Genomic DNA, 19,091 nt, shown 5'->3' on the forward strand with positions numbered 1-19,091 from the left:
GTTCGGTGTTGCTTGCTTTTCTGCATCTTTTGTGGAGTCCTGTGAATGTGCTTTGCTCATTTGTTGTTGCATGTATGTGGTTCCTCCTCAGTTTCTGCAGACATCTGGATTTGTTCCAGCTACCACAAGATGCATATGAATAGCTTACTAAATCAATTGAGTAAGTATTGTGAGATTAAAATACGTATCTGTAGTCTTCCCTTATTCATCACATAAAAGACACTTCATGTCCGAGGATGGCGCTACAGCTGCTATTGGCTACAGTGGCACGCCACCGTGTTGAACTCCCTATGGATTTTTGGGCCAATTTTGGTTGCTTACTTTTTGGACAAGTAATCATGAAAATTGAAATTATTTGAATTAGTACAAATTCAGAAAGAAAAACTTGATATCATTGTTCACCGTGTTTTGTTTATTTTAAGATTATCATTATTATATTGTAAATGTCAAAGAGGAACAGCACTACCCTAACCTTCAGAGCTTGCATCTTTCAACTCTCGGGGAAAACAACCACGCAAATGTTCAATAGTTTAGTAATTGTCAGTGACGGATATACCCTTGCCTTTATCTACCAAACATTTGACTCAAACACTTGTACGTGAGCAGCAGTGTCGTGTGAGAGAGCTGTAAAGAGAATGGGGGGGGGACTTGTAATGACAATTGTAAGGGAACATGACTGACAAGGGTCCTAGAATAGTATTCAACTTATTTATATTGTGTGTTTAATCTCCTGTTGATCCCTCTGAGTCAGTGTGGTGCAGATGGATGTTAGTGTGCACCCTGACCGGGGTTTTTAACCCCATCACCCATGTCTGGAGTCTGTAAAAACTGTTAGGGTAACAATACAAACGATCAAAATGGCGACTCGACTCCTCAGTCTGCCTGAGTCAAATCAGTGTAAAACGAGACTCTGAGTAGTACCGTAATTTTGGAACTATAAGTCGCTCCGGAGTATAAGTCGCACCAGCCATAAAAGGCACAATAAAGTGAAAAAAACATATGTAAGTTGCACCGGTGTATAAGTCGCACTTTTGGGGCATATTTATTTGTCAAAATCTAACACCAAGAACAGACATGAACGATCAACAACAGGCTAAACGATAGGTATGCTAACGTGACATAAACAGAAACGAAAAGCTGAGAACGGGCCTGACGTAACTTTCAGAGTTATTCTAATAACTATTACATAAATAACACGTTAATAAAACCATCTGTGTCACTCCAATTCATTTGTTCTTTATGTCAACAACACCGCGCGTGCGCTGCAGAGATCTAGTATAAACTATATTGTAGCGTTAACAAAGTACCAGGTAAGACATGGGTTTGGTAAATGGCTCTTTATTTAACAAAACAAGAGTTCAACGAGCCAACAACTACTGAACTTCCAGCCACGGAGGTGGAAGAGAGCTCCATAAATAGGACCGGGCGTACGTAAAAGCCATGTCTGAGCCCCATCCACCGTCCCCGGACAGCCACCCGGCCGAGCGCCGGCCCCCGACTTCCATCCACGGAGGTGGAAGAGAGCTCCATAGAATAGGAGCGTGCATGCGTAAAAGCCATGTCCGAACCCCATCCAACGTCCCCGGACAGCCACCCGGCCGAGCGCCGGCCCCCGACTTCCATCCACGTAGGTGAAAGAGAGCTCCTGTCGAGAAGGACCGGGCGTGCGTAAAAGCCATAATAGTTTTTCAAAACTTCTGTGTCACTCCAAATCATTAAATCCTTCAAACTCTTCGTCCTCCGTGTCACTTACAAAGCCGCTAATGATGCCGGTAGTACGTGGGGCCCTTCGTCATCTTCGTCATCCCGTGCTCGAATCCTTTGCCCTTTATGTAGACAACCACCGCGCGGCACGGGTGACGTCACTTGCAGTTCAAATAACAGTAATCCCTTGCTACATCGCGGTTCGTTTATCGCGGTTTCACTACATCGCAGATTTTTGAATTTTGAAAATTTGTGAAAAAAATCACATATAAATTGCTCCTGAGTATAAGTCGCCCCCCCACCCAAACTATGACAAAAACTGCGACTTATAGTCTGAAAATTATGGTACATTCTAAGTTTGTTTGGTGAACTCTGATTGTGCAGGAGTTAATGTGTTGGGGGAATCCATTCCATTCTTTTATTGCTACATATAAGAAGCATTTTTTTCTTTTTGGGATGGTGCAATTCTGTTTTTTTTTTTTGGTTGCTCTTTCTGTATGTTCTGAGAAAGGCTGGATAAACCGTTTGAGTGGAGGCGGTGCTGCTCCATGTAGCATTTTGAATATGAGGGTCAGGTTTGATAGCTTTGTTCGATGGTCACCGTCCAGCAGCTCATACTCTTTTAAGAGGGGACAGATGTGATATGATATAGGCTTTTTTGCTACTTTTTTAATTGTTTGTTTGTATTCTGATTTTAGGGGTTTGATAGTTATGTTTGCCTGTGACCAGCTTGTTATACAGTACAGGAAGCGGGATCATACCAAGGTAGAATGTTATTTCTGCCTCCCGTGAGAGGGAGTTCCTAATATGTTTGAAGGTGTATTTGATACTGTTTGTTATTTTTTAATGTTTTTACAGAAATTTAGTTTGGAGGCCAAGATAATTCCAAGGTACTTAGTCTCTCTTGTTGGATTAATAGGCTCCCCTCGTTCTGTGACTGCCGGGCGGTGGTGTAGTTTCGTTTTTGAGAAGAAAACTGATACTGTTTTTGCAACATTTAGTGCGAGACGAGAGGAGTCTAACCAGTTGGCAATTTTGTCCATCGTTTTGGTTAGGGTTTCTGCCACAGTGTCATCATCTTTGCCGTGTGCTTATACAACAGTGTCGTCGGCGTACATCTGTATGCTAGTACCGTTACAAGCTGAGGGTAGGTCATTCATGTAGAGATTGAAAAGTAGTTGTCCTAGTATTGACCCCTGCGAGACGCCAATACATCTCAATGGTTTCACTAATTTGTACACATTGCTTGTGCATAGTTAGATACGATCTGAACCAGTCTATGGCACTAGGAGCCAGATTGAATTGTGTTAGTTTGGCAAAGAGAACATCATGGTTAACCGTTTTGAAGGGCTTTCTTAAGTCCAGGAAGACAGCGCCTATGATTTCTCCCTGGTCAAGTCTCATTGTTAGGTGTTCTATCGAATAGTAGCAGACTGTTTTGGTCGAGTGAGCGGGGCTGAGCTTGAATTTTACTTTCAAGGAGAACATTGGTAAAAATCAAGAACACGGACATTTAAATTCTAAAACTTATCTTCCAAAGTTTTGGTAAATTTGACAAAATTGGTGTACCGTATTTGCCGGACTATAAGGCGCACCTAAAAACCTAACATTTTCTCAAAAGCCGACAGTGCGCCTTATAGTCGGTGCGCCTTATATATGGACCAAATTCCTAAATTTAAACTGGCCCGAAGCATTGTGTCATGAAATCAATCATAAGTGGCCCGTAGAAGACTATGATTCATGAATCAAAAAGACTATGGATCATTATTTTGTGATTATAAAGTAATTTGTTGCATCTGAAGTTGAAATAAAAAAGCTAAAATGGAGAAAGATTTGATTTGGATGAAAAATCTGACATGATGCATTAATGGTCGCCTTATAGTCAGTCCGGTGGGCCTTATATAAGGACAAAGTTTTAAAATGGGCCAGTCATTGAAAGTGCGCCTTATGGTCCGGTGTGCCTTATAGTCCCGAAAATACAGTACTTAAAAAAAGTCATTGCATTGTATACATCACAGGTGACAAACTCAAGGCCCGGGGGCCAGATGCGGCCCTCCACATCATTTTATGTGGCCCGCGAAGACAAATTGTGCATCAAATTCGTGTGTCATTACTAGAATTGCAAATTGTCTTCACTTTTAATATCTTTTTTTTAAATATTTGACCAGTTTTTACTCGTCTGATTTGAAAATGAGTTATTTGTCAGTTTGTTTTGTACCTTTTACTGTATATAATATGAGGTGTTCATACATTTATTTGGGTTGACAGTCATAATGGCCCTCCGAATGAAGCTATGACTACAATGCGGCCCTCAAAAAAATGAGTTTGACACCCCTGGTGTACATGAACTTAAGTAGCTCATATGCCCAATGTTATAAAAAAAGTCTATGCTTGGATCTTATCCCAACATTTCAAGCATAAACTTAAAAAATAGTAAGAAAAAAAATATATATATATTTAATTCAAACATAGCACTGCAGCCTACCTCATTTTCTAGCAGCACCTCTTTCATTCTCTCTCTGTCCCTGTCTCTCTATGTCTCTGTCTGTCTCTCACTCGCTCGCTTTCGTTCACTTTATCTCATTCACTACCAATGACATATAATAATTTTTTTTTAAGAATCAGACATTCAATCCCAGTTGTTGGGTAAAGGGGGCTCTGAAAATAGCTGGCAGTGAATTCGTTTTAATAGCAGTTATATGCCAAATTGTAAAATATCTTGCGACTCATGCATGTTCAGTCTTCTTCTGTTGGCCACCTAAATTGCTGAGCGTCTTGCAGTCACACTCCATTCATGATAGAGTATGAAGATATTTTAACTCACAGATAATTGATAGCAAAACACTGCCATAAATAAATTATGGGAGAGTAGGAGGGAAGTCTTGCACCTAATGGGCAAGCAACAACACTGCCATTATTGTCACAGTTTGCTGTTCACCATTTTCATAACCAGGTCAATATTTCATTAGCCAGGATTGGGTTCAAAGTCATTGATCGTCGCTAGAAGTTCCCATGGATCTTCACATAGCCATGGCCTCCAGCACAGCAAAAATACAGTTACCCAAGTTAAGTGGTACAGTCAGTTTTAACAGTGTAGCACAGCATTTGGCCTTTGCTACATTATGTTATATAAATCATAGAACTGGCCTGTTGAAATGTGAAAGAACATATACAATAGCACTACTATGGAGGGGGAAAAAAAAGGAAACGTGCATTCAAGAAAAAGAGAAAATACATCAGCAAAGGGTCACTTAAATGATGGAGTCGGCCACACATCAGTGCTGTCTTTTTTAATTATCATTCAAGGAGAGGACAAAACTGCTGAACAAAAATCAACTCACTCAAACTTGTCATATTTTTCAGTTGCTAAATTTATCCTGCATGTCATTCCAAATCCACAAAGTATTGAGCCTATCCACTTTGTAGAATAGGGCAGTAGAAAGCATGCTGCAAGTGATGTTTGCCATCTAGCGAGGCATTGTGATATTACAATTTAAAACTATACAGTCTACCAATGCCGGTTGCAAGGGATAGAGATTGGGTCGGCCCCCAAACAGCAAAAACCATGCCTAATTAACACCCACAAAAAAACATTGAGATTCGTTTCTTTCTTTTTTGATAAACCCACAAAATTCTTCCACAAACACTGGTGCACCTCCAATATGCATTTTCCACACAAAATGGGCATGTTCAATCCTGGCGGCACGGTGACGCACTGGGTAGCACGCAACCTTACAGTTTAGTGGTTGGGGGTTCGAGTCCTCCGTGTGGAATTTGCATGTTCTCACCGTGCCTGCGTGGATTTTCTCCCACATTCCAAAATGCACGGTAGCCCGATTGAGCACTCCAAATAGCCCGTCGGCGTGACTGTCTCTGTGTGCTCTGCACTCTGCTGGCTATAGTGTAGCCCTGCGATTAGCTGGCTCACCAGTTCAGGGTGTCCCCTGCCTTGTGCTCGATGATTGCTTGGATAGGCTCCACCATGCCCGCGGGACTAGTGGACTGGTTTTCTGGATGATTAAAATGATCAGATAATCTGCAGTAGCTGACGAACAATCCTGATAATTTGAATCAGGCGGGTTGCAGGAAATAAAATAACCAGTACACAGGCCCCGAGGACCAGGCTTATCAGCTTCATAACCAGAGCAGTTCAAATTTAATCAATTGCATTCAAATTCATGTTAAGTGAGAATCAGGACACACTTGCCACCATTTTGGCAAATCATCCTCCAGCACTAGCTGTGATCCACAGAGAGCTTCAACAGCATTAGAGGAATCTCGATGCAATGATATCAGTAGGGAGTATGGTACAAAAAATAATTTCGAATGTATTAAATAGACAAATACTATAATAAATGATCATTATCTGGTGGCGAAAATACACTCTTCATATTGCCCAACCACGTGGAAAAATTTGCTATTATGGTCTCATGAAATCAAGATTATGCCTTTTGACCATAATCCCAAATGGTATGGCACAAATACAACACCAAAAGAACACCAAACCAACAGTGAAGCATGGGCGTGGCAGAATCATGCTTTATGGCTATCCATCTGTCCGTTCGTCCCTCCTTCTCTCCCTCTCTCCATCCATCTATCTAACATGCCTGGAAAAGTAGTGACGCATCTTTTGAGCTTTTAGTGCTGATCATGATCAATCATATCACTCTGCTTGCATAGCGTAATTGGGTATCTTCGTTTTGGCTGTGACCAATGTGTCTGACGTTACCAAAACGTTTCAGCTAGCTGTGTACTTGAGCCTTGGCCATCCCATACTGTTGTCATCGTCAGCTATTCATTGTCACCAATTTCTGCAGTCAAATGTAATCAAATTAAACGAACAAAATGATGAAACCAGGGGTGATGGGTACTGAATCACTGCTACGAAAAAATGCACAAAGCACCAAACAATAAGGGGACTTGAGTCATAACTTAATAAATGCTCAGCTTTAACACATTAAGCTGTAATCGTAAATGTCATGGCCAGGAAGGTTGTAGAGGCAGATAAATTGCTGTGGTGCAGTTGCAAGTTTTTCCTACATACTTTATACTTCATTGCGGATACTACATACCGTACTCTGACTAAGTTGTGGCTTTGTGGCTTTCTGTGTGTATGAGAATGTCATTGCAGCATCAAAATTAATTAGGGAATTATTTTTCAATTAAGTGATCATTTTTCTGACTTTATAATACCAGCAATATTTTAATATGAGAGCACCTTTTAAGGCCATAAAGAAAGAAATGAACCCTTAACATCTTTGGGTCTGCTCAGAAATGTGTGCGCAGACACACATACATTCAACTTAAAAACTGCCAAAGTCACATCCGCGTCAAAAATTTTGAACATTCCTGAGGGAAACGACATCTGCAGAAAAACTCAAGTCCTGGGGTGAAAAATACCGCCTGGGTGTGAACTGACTTTTACTGTGAGCAGAATTCCACATCGACAAGCTGGACGTCAGCATGGTGATGCTCAGCTCTGATAGTTGTCTGTCACAGATTAAATTCTCAGTTGGTTGTGATCATTTCCTCTAGTGTGCGCACGTGTGTCATACTACCATGCTCATGCAAGTTCAACCTTCACAAGTTGTTGGGCTGAAAAGAAAAAAAAGCCACAAGCAAGAGTCAGATGAATTTGATGAGATTTGTGATATTATTATTATGTTGCCTGAAATGCAAGACAAGTGGTAAACCAAAAATGCTGCCTCTACAAGCTTCCAAAAGTTGCTCCATGATGTCACGTATGTGTTCCGTGTGTTTTTCCACACTTAGTGGTCACTGTGTCTTATGAGCTGGCTCAGATAGAGCCCAAAGTTTGTTTTTGCAGCATTGACAAACAGTAAGTACTAACATTAATCCTAAAATTATACCCAAAGAGTGTAGAGGAGCTGGAGGGGGGTCTTCATACCTATATAAAAGAACCATTTTTTTAGATCAGTCCCCTGAATGTAGAAAGGAAGATTTGTTTTGTGTGTATTCACCCACAGGCTGGTAGCTGATAAGAAAACGTGGTGTGGTTCAACAAATGTGTTACCTCAAATTGTTTTTGGAGAATAGACAGTCAATAAACAAAAAAAAAAGTGTTTAGTTTGCTTTGTGGGACAAGGAAATGAAGAAACTATGAAAGACAGCAGAACAGCTCGCAGCAGTTTGGTGATAATACTTCACTTGTAAGTGTCTCTAACTGACAGCGCTGGAGCTGAGAGTGAGACAATTGTTTTGGGACCGAACGAACAAAAGCAGCATGAAAAGTGAGGCTGAGCGGACACGACTTAATGAGGAAAGCCCACTGCCAATTGTGTTAGCGTGTCAGTGTGTGCTTTCCACCGGCATCACTGCAAAGACTCGTGTGGGGGTAAAGCGGGTGGGATCCTCAGCGTTGTCACACCAACCCTTGGAGCAGAACCAGGTCAAGCTTTTGTATTGCCCCTCAAGACAATATCATTCAGAGCCCAAAAGGATTGGGGTTTTTCCCCCTTAAAAAAGGACAACTGTTGCTTTTATGTAAAATATATCATATGCCACTTCAGTTGTGAGAATATTATGTGTATGTCAGATTGTCAGTCACCCGATCTATTAAGTGCATTCCCAGACACCACATACTATAACTATTGAAGAAATGTAATATTTTATTCAGAACATCTTACTCCTGTGTACAACTTCAATGCAATACACTGACAGCCTGTTTGAATTTTTGGAGCCACACATTCAACAGAATAAGAAAAGTAAAATCATTTATTGAAAACGGCCCTCGGTGTGATACAGTGAACATCTATGCCACTAATGTTGACCATATTATTGTAACACTTTCACAACATTGTGGGACATGTCGCGGTTGTCTGCCATAATGCATTTCCAATATGAGTCTTGGGCTAAAAAATAAATAAATAAATAAATAAATAAATAAATAAATAAAAAAAAAAAAAAATATATATATATATATATATATATATATATATATATATATATATATATATATATATATGCGCTATGTTATATATAGCCACCAATATTTGAATACTATATTCGAAAAATATCTGTTTTTCTTTGCTCGTTGGGCGGCTCGGTGACGCAGTGGGTAGCACGTCCGCCTCACAGTTAGGAGGGTGCGGGTTCGATTCCACCTCCAGTCCTCCCTGTGTGGAGTTTGCATGTTCTCCCGGTGTCCGCGTGGGTTTTCTCCGGGCACTCCGGTTTCCTCCCACATCCCAAAAACATGCTTGATAGGCCGATTGAGCACTCCAAATTGTCCCTAGATGTGAGTGCGGGTGCGAATGGTTGTTCGTCTCTGTGTGCCCTGCGATTGGTTGGCAACCAGTTCAGGGTGTCCCCCGCCTACTGCCCGATGACGGCTGGGATAGGCTCCAGCACGCCCGCGACCCCCGTGGGGACTAAGCGGTTCAGAAAATGGATGGATGGATGTTTGCTTGTTTTGTCTTGATGGAGCTTGGCTTAATAAATGCTTCTATGAATCAGTTTAATAAAGCTGAGAGAATTATTATTCATTTACATCAACATTCATCATTTCAATTTAGCCTGGAGCTAAGACTGGTTTGTGTTCAATGACTGATCCTGTTATCCATTAACCCAGCCTCGAGTTTTGCCCTCGCATTATTCAGTCTCACATTATTCACCGTCTTTATTTCAGGCCGCTGTTCAGTATGTGGGACGGCGGTCCCTTTTGTGAGCCCCTCTTTCATCTAAAGGTGCTCTGGGTTATTCAAATGCACAATTTTCCTTTCTCAGTGCCACTCACTACAGTAGGTTGTATCCTTTCTCTACTATGACTATGAAAAACATTTATATGTGAGTATACAATATAAATACGCCATATAGATAAAGGGTTTGCATATCTCGACACATTTGAAATATTGGGGAAAACTATTTTCTGTTGCAGCTACACTGTCTCAAGCAAAGTCCACGAAGGGGAGCCTTGGCTTCAATCCCACAAAACACCTTTGCTATGAGCAACAGAATACTTAGATGTTTCACCTGCAGTGACACTCCAAAATATTGGAGAAAATCCACCAAAAATAACACAACCCATTTGAGCTGAAAATAAATTACATATTGTTTTTTTTATTTTTTAACTTACTGTAATATGGTGATGTATTTAACTTCATGGTTTTTTTTTTTTCAACAAGGCAATTTAAATTTGCATTCAAGCTCAATTAATCGCTGTGGAAGTTCTTTTGAGTTTTTTTGTATCTAAAGATTGTGTGGCACCTTTGATATGTAAATTTACCCATCTAGTTTTGTTTGTGGGACTTTTTTTAACTAGAGAGTGAGTTTAAGAAAGGAGTGGGTAAAAGAACAAATAAATATGTAAATTGAGTTCGGACAACCCTGAACCATGCAAAGTAATAATAATAATAATAATAATAAATTATATTTATAAGGCACTTTATATTCGGAGGAATCTCAAAGTGCTACATGGCAAGTAAAAACAAGAATAAAAAGCAAGGACAAGTATAAAACAACTGGACGACAACCAGGATATAAAAACAGGAATTACAGAAATGCCAAAGTAAAGAGGTGAGTTTTAAGTCCGGTTTTGAAAGAGTCAGTGGATTGGAGTGCTCTTAGGTGGTCGGGGAGGGAGTTCCACAGTGTGGGGGCTGCATGGCAGAAGGCCCGGTCGCCCATGGTGCGCAGCTTGATGTTGAGGACGTGGAGAAGGTGAGAATTGGATGAGCGGAGGCTTCGGGTGGCAGATTTAGGGGCAAGGAGTTCTTTGAGGTATGGGGGAGCATGTCCGAGGTGAGTGAGGATGGCGATCTTATAATTTATTCGAAATTTGATGGGGAGCAAATGCAGAGAACGGAGGATGGGTGTGATGTGGTCGCTTTTCCGCACCCTCATCAGGATCCTAGCAGCGCTGTTTTGGATCTACTGGAGCCTCTGGAGGCTCTTGCTAGGGATCCTGATGAGGAGTGCATTACAGTAGTCTAGCCTGGAGGAGACAAAGGCGTGGACAAGTTTCTCAGCATCTGTCAGGGTAAGTGTGGGGCGGAGTTTGGAAATGTTCCTGAGGTGGAAGAAGGAGGTTTTGCAGATGTGTTTTATGTTGAGTTGAGAGTCCAGTATCACGCCCAGGTCGGTGACAGTGGCTGAGAGGGGGATTGTGTGACCGGCGAATGAGATGCTTCGCAGAAAGTACTGTGTGTGTGTGTGTGTGTGTGCGTGCGTGCGTGCGTGCATGCGTGCATGCGTGTGTAAGGGAAGAATTGTATCACAAATTAACCTGTAGCTCTTTGAATTTGAGTCAAAATTCAGCATCACGGGTCAGCCTCTTAAGCCTGTAGCAGGTGATTTGATTGATCACTTGCAAACTACTAACAAACCATGAGACAATTTTTTTTCTCCAAGTCCACCATTTCTTGTCTCTCTCAGCGAGCATCTCCAGCATGTGTGACGTGGATGTATCAGAGCCCACCAGTCCCAGCTTTTATGGTGAATCTTCCGACAAGTACTTTCATGTGGACCGTTGGCAGAAACTCCGCACCGCCGTGCGTAAACTGGAGTTCTGGGAAAATTTTACCACTGAGTTAATTGGGAGTGGCTTCTTCTCTAAGGTCTACAAGGTGTGCATTCAGAAACTGTTCTTTTCCACTTTTTGCCATCTACCAGTCTAAATAAAGATGTATTGTACATATGAGCCACCATCAAAGCATGCTTTGTTCCAGTCATTAATTAGGACATTTTTACCATTCCATCATTGGCCCACATCCTTTGTACACTGTGGGGGCACAATGCCATCTTCAGATGAGGCATTATATAATGCCTACTGGGACCAAAACAACTGATTTTCATTTTAAATGGTTTAAATGCCTGATTAAATGAACCAGTAAGAGACCAGTGACATCAGAAAAACATTGCAGTGCTCATAAATGCCATTGGTAACTCAAAAGAGCCTATTTATCATTCCTTGTAGCTGTTATTGAAATTTCTTTACTATTATCAGTACCGCTAAAACTCATCACCATCACTTTTTTTTAGGTGATACACACGACCAGCCGCAAGGTGATGGTTGTGAAGATATACAAAAATGACGTGGACCAGGACAGCATTGTACGTGAAATCAGCCTCCTTCAGAAACTCTCTCATCCTAATATTGTCAGGTAAGAGTAGCTATTAACACAGCAAGGATATAAATGCACAAAATGGAAGTGTTTAGTGTATTGATGTTTTCTTAGTTTTATAGAACCTTATATTATTTTCTCGACCCACTCCCCAGTTCAGTGCCATAAAACAAATTTTCTCTCAAACACCTATTGTCCATGTTACACCTCAACAATCAAATAAGGAGTCAAGACCTGTCTACCAGCTTCTAACTTTACAATACTAAAAGCAGGTTTCTAAGGTTTTTCTAATATTAGGTGAGCGGATGTGTACAGTAAATAGCATTTTTAAATAAAATATATATAAAACTTACATAAAAGTTTTGCTTTCATCGCAGTTTCAGTCTAAATGTCACTGTCATTGAGCAGCTCATTCAGAACTCAAACAATAACAAAAAATAAATAAATCATAATAAGAAAAATAAAAAGCATGAGCAAACTGCACCAAAAAGAACACCTGTAAAGGAGCATTCATTTGAAAATTGTTAGTGTAATAAGTTTTATGATCGTCGTAGGATTGCAATTTTGAGTATTTGCTGTTGGAATTGAATTAGCACAGTTTATCATTGTTTTAGTTAGCATTTAATGTCACTAAATTTAAAATTAAATCACTGTGTGCCTGTACTTGTGGACTACCTGTGGGAAAGGTTTCTGTTTCCGCACCTTGACTACAAGAAGACTCGACTCTCAGTTGTTGCGTTTTTCATTGTGTTTGTTGGCACAAAAAATGCAGGCTAGCGATTGTCTGCTTAATCCGTCCCCTTGACATGTATACTCATGTTTGGTTTTATAGCACCTTCAAAAAACAACCAAGTAGAACTGCTGCAAAAGATTTTTGCAGTTGGATCAATGAACATTTGATCCTTTACAGTGAACACTGCAGTGACTCGCTTGTCCTTGGAGTCAGCAGTGCCTGTGTTCAGGTGCAACTCCAGTAACCTTAGAAAATGAAACTGCTTACTTAGAGTGATTGAAATGCTTTGTGACATTGAGTTGCGCAGGATGAAGACAACTCTTGAAGAATATTTTCAATTTGCAGTATTGATGTGGTGGGCCCCAAATTCCTGGTTGCTGCTGACATTTGATAAAGAAAGACAATCGATGACATGCTTATTGCCTTTTGTTCCAGATATCTGGGTATATGTGTTAAAGAAGACAAACTATATCCACTTTTAGAGGTAAGTCAAACTTTTTATTAGATATACTGTTAGGGCTGTGGATGGCAACTGAAAAATCAGGTTAGCGGAATCAAATTCTGGTCAACTCCAGAAAAGAAGCATGACAATTTTAACCCAGCAGTTTTGAGGGTGTGTAGACCAGCTCTAAACCCTCACCGAGGTCCTGGATTGGACAGGTTACACAGTTCTGTTGGTGTTGCTCCAAGCATATTTGTTTCCAAACCTGGCCTTACCATTGATGATTCTGTTGATATATTTCAGATAAAGCCAGGATATTGAGATAGTCCAGTTTGGTGGCCTTTTGGCAGATAATGTAGTTCTATTGGCTTAACTGAGTCATACATTTTACCTCTCACTGGAGCAGTTTTCTGCCAACTGTGAAGTTGCTCGGATGAAAATCATGATCTCCCAATCTGGGTCCAAGAGCTAGATGAAGTGGCTTGGGCGCCTTGTTATGGGTACCTCATGAAAGCCTCCCTGGTGAGCTGTTTGGGGGTCATCTCAGCATGAGGCCTTGGGGGAAATGTAAAGTCTAGCATAGGCTACAGACTCTATGTGTCTCAGTCAATATTTTGCAGCTCTTTTGGTTGACTTTGTTTGGTCAGACAGGTTCTTATTTATGCAATTTTTTCGTTCAACAGGTTTGTAGGTAATCAGCAAATTCACGATTTAACAAGGGCAGGGGCAAATATTTCTTCACACAGGGTCAGATAGTGCTGAATTGTTTTCTTCAGAAATTCAGTGAACATTTAAAAACTTCATTTTATTACATTGGTTATCATTGTCTGATCTTTTCATTTATTTGATGTTTTTTTGATCATACATTGTGTCTTTTAGCGACATCATCTCATTGACTTGTTTGGCCATGTACTGTGATACTTGTAACTAAACAATGATAAAACTATTTCTGGCCTGGATTAGTACGTGGATGGTGGCTGTCTTGAGGAGCTCCTGGCCAGGAAAGACGTTCCCCTGAGCTGGAAAGAGAAGGTGGACTTTGCCTGTGATATTAGCAGAGGAATGATCTACCTGCACTACAAGAATATTTATCACAGAGATCTCAACTCAAAAGTAAGATATTATTTTATGTTATGATGTTATTTAGCCGAACCCCTGTCTAAAGTGACAATCGCAATTTACCCTTTTCACCCAAATGCCCCCCCCCCCTCCGGTTAAATTTCCAAGAGTGAGGTTGAGGCCCTTAAATTAGAGCTTACTTTGAATCATCATACTTACAAATGTTTTCCACTTTGGTTTCCCATATTGGTGCTTTACTTGGCAGAGAGGTGGGGCTAAATTTAGACCAAAAATCTCTCACAGACGTTATTTTACCCTAAGGAATAAAATAAGTAGAGGCTCTGCAAGATTTGGAGTTGCAACATCCGTACTGTAAAAATAATCCTGCATCCTGTTGATACTGCGACCATGCAGAATCAAAACTTAATGTTAGTTCTTAATATTTCAATATAAATAAAAATTTTAATTTATGAGAAAGGATGCAATCAATGTACAGTAAACTAAATACACACCGAGACAGGGGTCATAGCTGTCCTTCTGCCTCTTGTCACACATTTAACACTAAAACTCACATTTTCCCTACTCCAAGTAGGCTGTATGTCATTTGGCGTTCACTATTTGATGTGGCGCAGGGTGCTTCGACGCACACAAGCACCCTTTGTTCTCGTTTGAGCCACTTCACACATGGTGCAGGTGAATTATTTAGTGCACGGGACATATGCTGACATCAGGAACAAGCGACAGATGAAGTGACTCAGGAGCTATTTGGATGACACCCCCCCACACACATAGACAAACAAAAAGGTGTCACTTTATATCATGGGAGACTGAACTGATGCACATTCAAAAATGAAAATTGACAGATTAATTGAACACAAGGACCTAGGTTATTGTTGTGATGAAAATATGCCCTACAATGTCTTCTGGTGGTCGAATGATCTATTATTGTTTCTCTGCAGAATTGTCTGATCCGGATGACATCCCGAGGTCGAGAGGCCCTGGTGACAGACTTCGGTCTTGCAAGAGAGGTGGTGGAACTGCCAATCAAAGACCCTGGCAGGAAGCTCTCATTGGTGGGCTCTGCTTTTTGGATGGCACCAGAGATGCTTCGAGGGGAGCCGTATGACCGTAAGGTATCAGATAAAACCAGTTTCAACTTTGGCAGCATCATATACAAAATAGATACTCTTGGGAGAATATTTTAGCATGCCTTATTCCTGGATGGATGGATGGATGCCCATACTTTCCCATACCTAAAACCGTTATGTGTTTTTTATGTACATAACTATCATAAATAGGTGGATGTTTTCTCCTTTGGAATTGTGCTGTGTGAAATCCTGGCCAGGATCCCTGCTGACCCTGAGATACTACCCAGGACACAGGTAGAGTATTAGTCTATGGTATTTTCACAGGAAAATACACAATATTACCAATATATCTTGTTCATATTGTCATAATGTCATTGGAATAATATTTAAATTCAGTCATGGGTGTGGCAGAGCCTATCTCAGCTAACTTTGGGCAAGAGGCATCTGTTTCATTTTTGGCAGCATCAATAGGTTGTATCAAAAAAGGGACTCATTTGGGTGAGTATTAGATTATTTCCCTTTGGGTTTGATCCTTTACAATTACAGGTTGTTTTATAGTCCAAAGGGGAGTGGGGCAGACATACGTAGATTGCAGACCGTCCAGATTAAGTCCTCCAGGAAGGGTTTGATGCGAATTCCAAATGGTCTGATGGACATGGTTCTAGCTTCATAAAGTTGCAAAAAACGGGGGCTAAAGACAGTACAATAAGCAGTAAGTTTTCTTTGTTTGCTTTGAGTTTGATTGCATACTGTAGAGCAAGTCTTTGGCGCCTTAACTGAAGAGGGGGTTACCTCGCCTCCACATAAAGGCTCCCAATCAGTGAGGTTCTGAAGGCCTCCAAGGAGAGTTTTTGTTGTACAGTGTTCAGCATTTGAATGTATGATTTCCTTGCTGATCCCGAGACAAACAGGTCCTCAATGCAACAGCACAGTCTACTCTGCTCCCTACTTTGTCCTTCATAGAACTTTTAAACTATCCAAAGTTTTATAGCATATTTTCCTGAGACGTTTCAAGTGTGGAATTAAGGATAGATATCAAAGGTATGTGCAAGACATTTAACTTCTTTCACCATTTAGGTGGTGCATCCATGTGAAGCAGAGGATCAAGGTGTAATGACCTCAGCTGACTAAAATGAGTACAGTTTTAAATTTAGAGAACTTGGAGCCATTTTTAATTGACCAAGTACTGATCTTATTTATACATAATTGGAGTTGTCTCTCACTCGTACATTTTCCTCTATAGCAGATACAGAGGTCATGGACGTCATAAAGGCTACATAATAGACGTGGGCGCATTACTTGTACGATACTATTGAATTTAATAATGAATAAAGTGACAGAGATAATGCTGCCTTGAGGGACTCCTAGTCTTGAAAGTCTTGAAAAGGTAGTACCCAGTTGCACCTGTCCATTGGACAATAGATTTGAGATAAAATGGGCATGACTTCTGAATCCCATGCAGTACAGATCCTTTAAAATGCCATATTTCCATGTTGTATCTGACTTTTTCAAGGTCAAAGTAGACTCCTACCTCCAGTTGGAGAAGATAGTTCAATGTCTGCACCACATTGTCACCTTTTGAAATGCAAGTAATGTATAATAATGACTATATATATTTTAGGACTATGGGTTGGATAAGAATGCATTCAAGGAGATGGTGACAGACTGTCCTCAGCGTCTCTTGGAACTGGCGGCCAGTTGCTGTATGGTGGGTGTCTGTTTTGTTTGTCCACTCCCGTACATTGACAGTCGTATATTGTTCAATATGAATAAAAAAAATGTCCGAATTTTTTTCTTCTTTATTCATATTGTGGACTTTCTGGTGTAGCTAAATGAGATCACCAAAACATTAGAAGTTGCTCTCAGCATGATGCAGTGCAGTAGGGTAAATCTGTTGTTAAATACCACTCTGAAAGATTCTCTCATATACAGTGCGCTGATAAAACGATTGAACGAAAATGCAACAAACTGCTTTCACTGCTCTAACATTTTGTCGATTGTGTTTCTTTGTCCCTTAGGTTGAATCCTTCAAACGTCCAGCATTCACAGAGTTATTAGATGAGTTAGGAGAATTTGCAGAGAGTCTGGAACCACCGCCAAAAACGGAACTGGCCTTGACCTGAGTTGCCAAGTAGATGAACGACTGGAATCACTGAAAGAACAACATCAACCCGATTGAAAAATAATCATATTCATCCACCTGCGTGCGACAAGACTGCTCAGCTGAGACAGCGCAAAGATATTTGATGTTTTGCAGAAGTAATGACGACTTGTCAGAGACTTTGGTATTGAAACTTGCCTTTATATAAATAGACTGGAAGGAGTGTACACTGTACACAGAAAGTCCTGTTTCTTTTTTAATGTCTAATTCCAACATAAGGTAACATGCGCTTTTCTTTTTTCTGTTCTTGGCCGGGGTTTGGCTAATTGTAATTAACCATACAGATAGTCACGTCTGTTGATTTACTGTTTTCCTCGTCCACGCCATTTAACCGTTACTTGGTTTTTATTTTATGTCAAGTTTGCCAGCTGAGAGGTTTGACGTTTACTGTAATCGGAAATAAGGACAATCACGAGCTTTTCCTAACATAACAGCATTTCAATATAAAAAGTAGGGCAGAAAAGAACAGCTATTGTCGTATTTGAATGGAAGAATTTTTTTTTTCTTTAAAGTACACAACTTAAAGAGATGTGGCAGAAAGACTTTGCTTGAAATTTCCCTGTGTGGGACAAATAAAAAAATGTCTTATCTTAAAATTATTATTTTTATTATGTTAATAGTATTACACGTTCATTTATTTCATACGAAATAAGAGTTTATGTAAAAATTGATAACATGTTTAAATAGACATTTGTATAGATTTCAGGATTGAAAAATTGTTTTAGACTGAAAAGGGAAATTTGGGGTATTTTTGTACAGAAAGACTTTGAAATTGGAAGCTGTATAGCAAGGATGTATTTACTATATTGATCTGCATTGAGTACTTTTCTGTGGTTGCTAATGCAGTTTTCATGTTCCAAACTAATGGACCTTTTTAATTTCTATGTATTATTAAATAAAAAAAATAATAAAGTTTTGAACCCATTTCATACTAGTAATAGTGTATTTTTGTTTCTCTTTTGTTGTAATTTAATCACACACCATGGTTTCTGCTAATTACACTTCAAGATGTTTGTTTTGCAGTTGCCTAACAACAAAAATATAATTACAAAGCCTCCTCTAACATATACAAAGATGTTTCAGTGATTTATTTTCCCTCATGGCATTAAAGGTGAATACTAGTAATACCTATCATATCACTCTACACCACCCTCTGGTCACAACAAACGTCTTTCCAGATTGAGCTACTGCTAATTGACGTAGTAACCAAATTTTAATATATTACTGACCAGTGAGAAACTGAGATGTGAAGTGTTAAAATAACACACCTTTGTGTATACTGCAGAAGGCAACAAACTGCTTGTATGGCTGTCGGCGAGCTGGTTGGACCTTTCGCGACTTGTGACGGTTAAAACTTGTGACATGCAGTGTCTGGAACTGTAGTGTGTGATAAAACTACATATCTTGGAATGGCATTTTATTCTGTTTATTGTGGGCATCTTAAGGCACTTGGTGTCTCATCAGCAACTTCAAGTCACTCACACCTGTGAGGTAGATGGATTTTAAATTGTTATATTTTTGTTCTGTGTATGTACATGTAATTGCATAGTTTTCTTTTGTGTTTTAATAATTTTGCAAAAATGTAACCTAAAAATAAAACCCAAAATGTTTCTCATGTTGTCATTCAAGTTTTACTGAAGTGTGCAAATTTATGTCCCATTGATGAGAATTTATCTGTGCATACTTTTCGGCATGTGCGGCGTACACTACTAATGGGAGTCTTGAATTTAGTTTTGTTTGCAATATATAAGGCACAGTTTTATATTTTTCATGACCCTTCTATGCTATAATCACTGGATGTGAGAGAGCATCTATAAGACCA

At 40.0% G+C, this 19,091-nt stretch overlaps 1 protein-coding gene across 1 annotated transcript; it reads left to right on the plus strand.

Annotated features, from left to right (window-relative positions):
* The first annotated feature begins 93 nt into the window (after positions 1-93).
* On the plus strand, positions 94-18,791 carry LOC147057682 (dual specificity testis-specific protein kinase 1). Its single transcript, XM_085910205.1, has 9 exons — positions 94-160; positions 11,098-11,288; positions 11,704-11,825; positions 12,955-13,003; positions 13,925-14,074; positions 14,980-15,153; positions 15,319-15,402; positions 16,730-16,816; positions 17,127-18,791. Exons 1-9 carry the CDS (start codon positions 130-132, stop codon positions 17,229-17,231), a joined length of 993 nt encoding a protein of 330 aa, XP_085766331.1. The 5' UTR covers positions 94-129; the 3' UTR covers positions 17,232-18,791.
* Positions 18,792-19,091: the final 300 nt, after the last annotated feature.

This window comes from Syngnathus leptorhynchus, chromosome 4 (genome assembly GCF_054491065.1).
Source record: "Syngnathus leptorhynchus isolate UIUO chromosome 4, UIUO_Slep, whole genome shotgun sequence".
Classification (NCBI taxonomy): Eukaryota; Metazoa; Chordata; class Actinopteri; order Syngnathiformes; family Syngnathidae; genus Syngnathus; species Syngnathus leptorhynchus.

Excerpts from the sequence above, each read along its gene's own strand:
- LOC147057682 (XM_085910205.1), top strand. The coding sequence starts at position 130 with ATGCATATGAATAGCTTACTAAATCAATTGA. Across the intron at positions 161-11,097 it reads TAGCTTACTAAATCAATTGA|CGAGCATCTCCAGCATGTGT; the intron begins GTAAGTATTGTG and ends TGTCTCTCTCAG. Across the intron at positions 11,289-11,703 it reads TCTTCTCTAAGGTCTACAAG|GTGATACACACGACCAGCCG; the intron begins GTGTGCATTCAG and ends ACTTTTTTTTAG.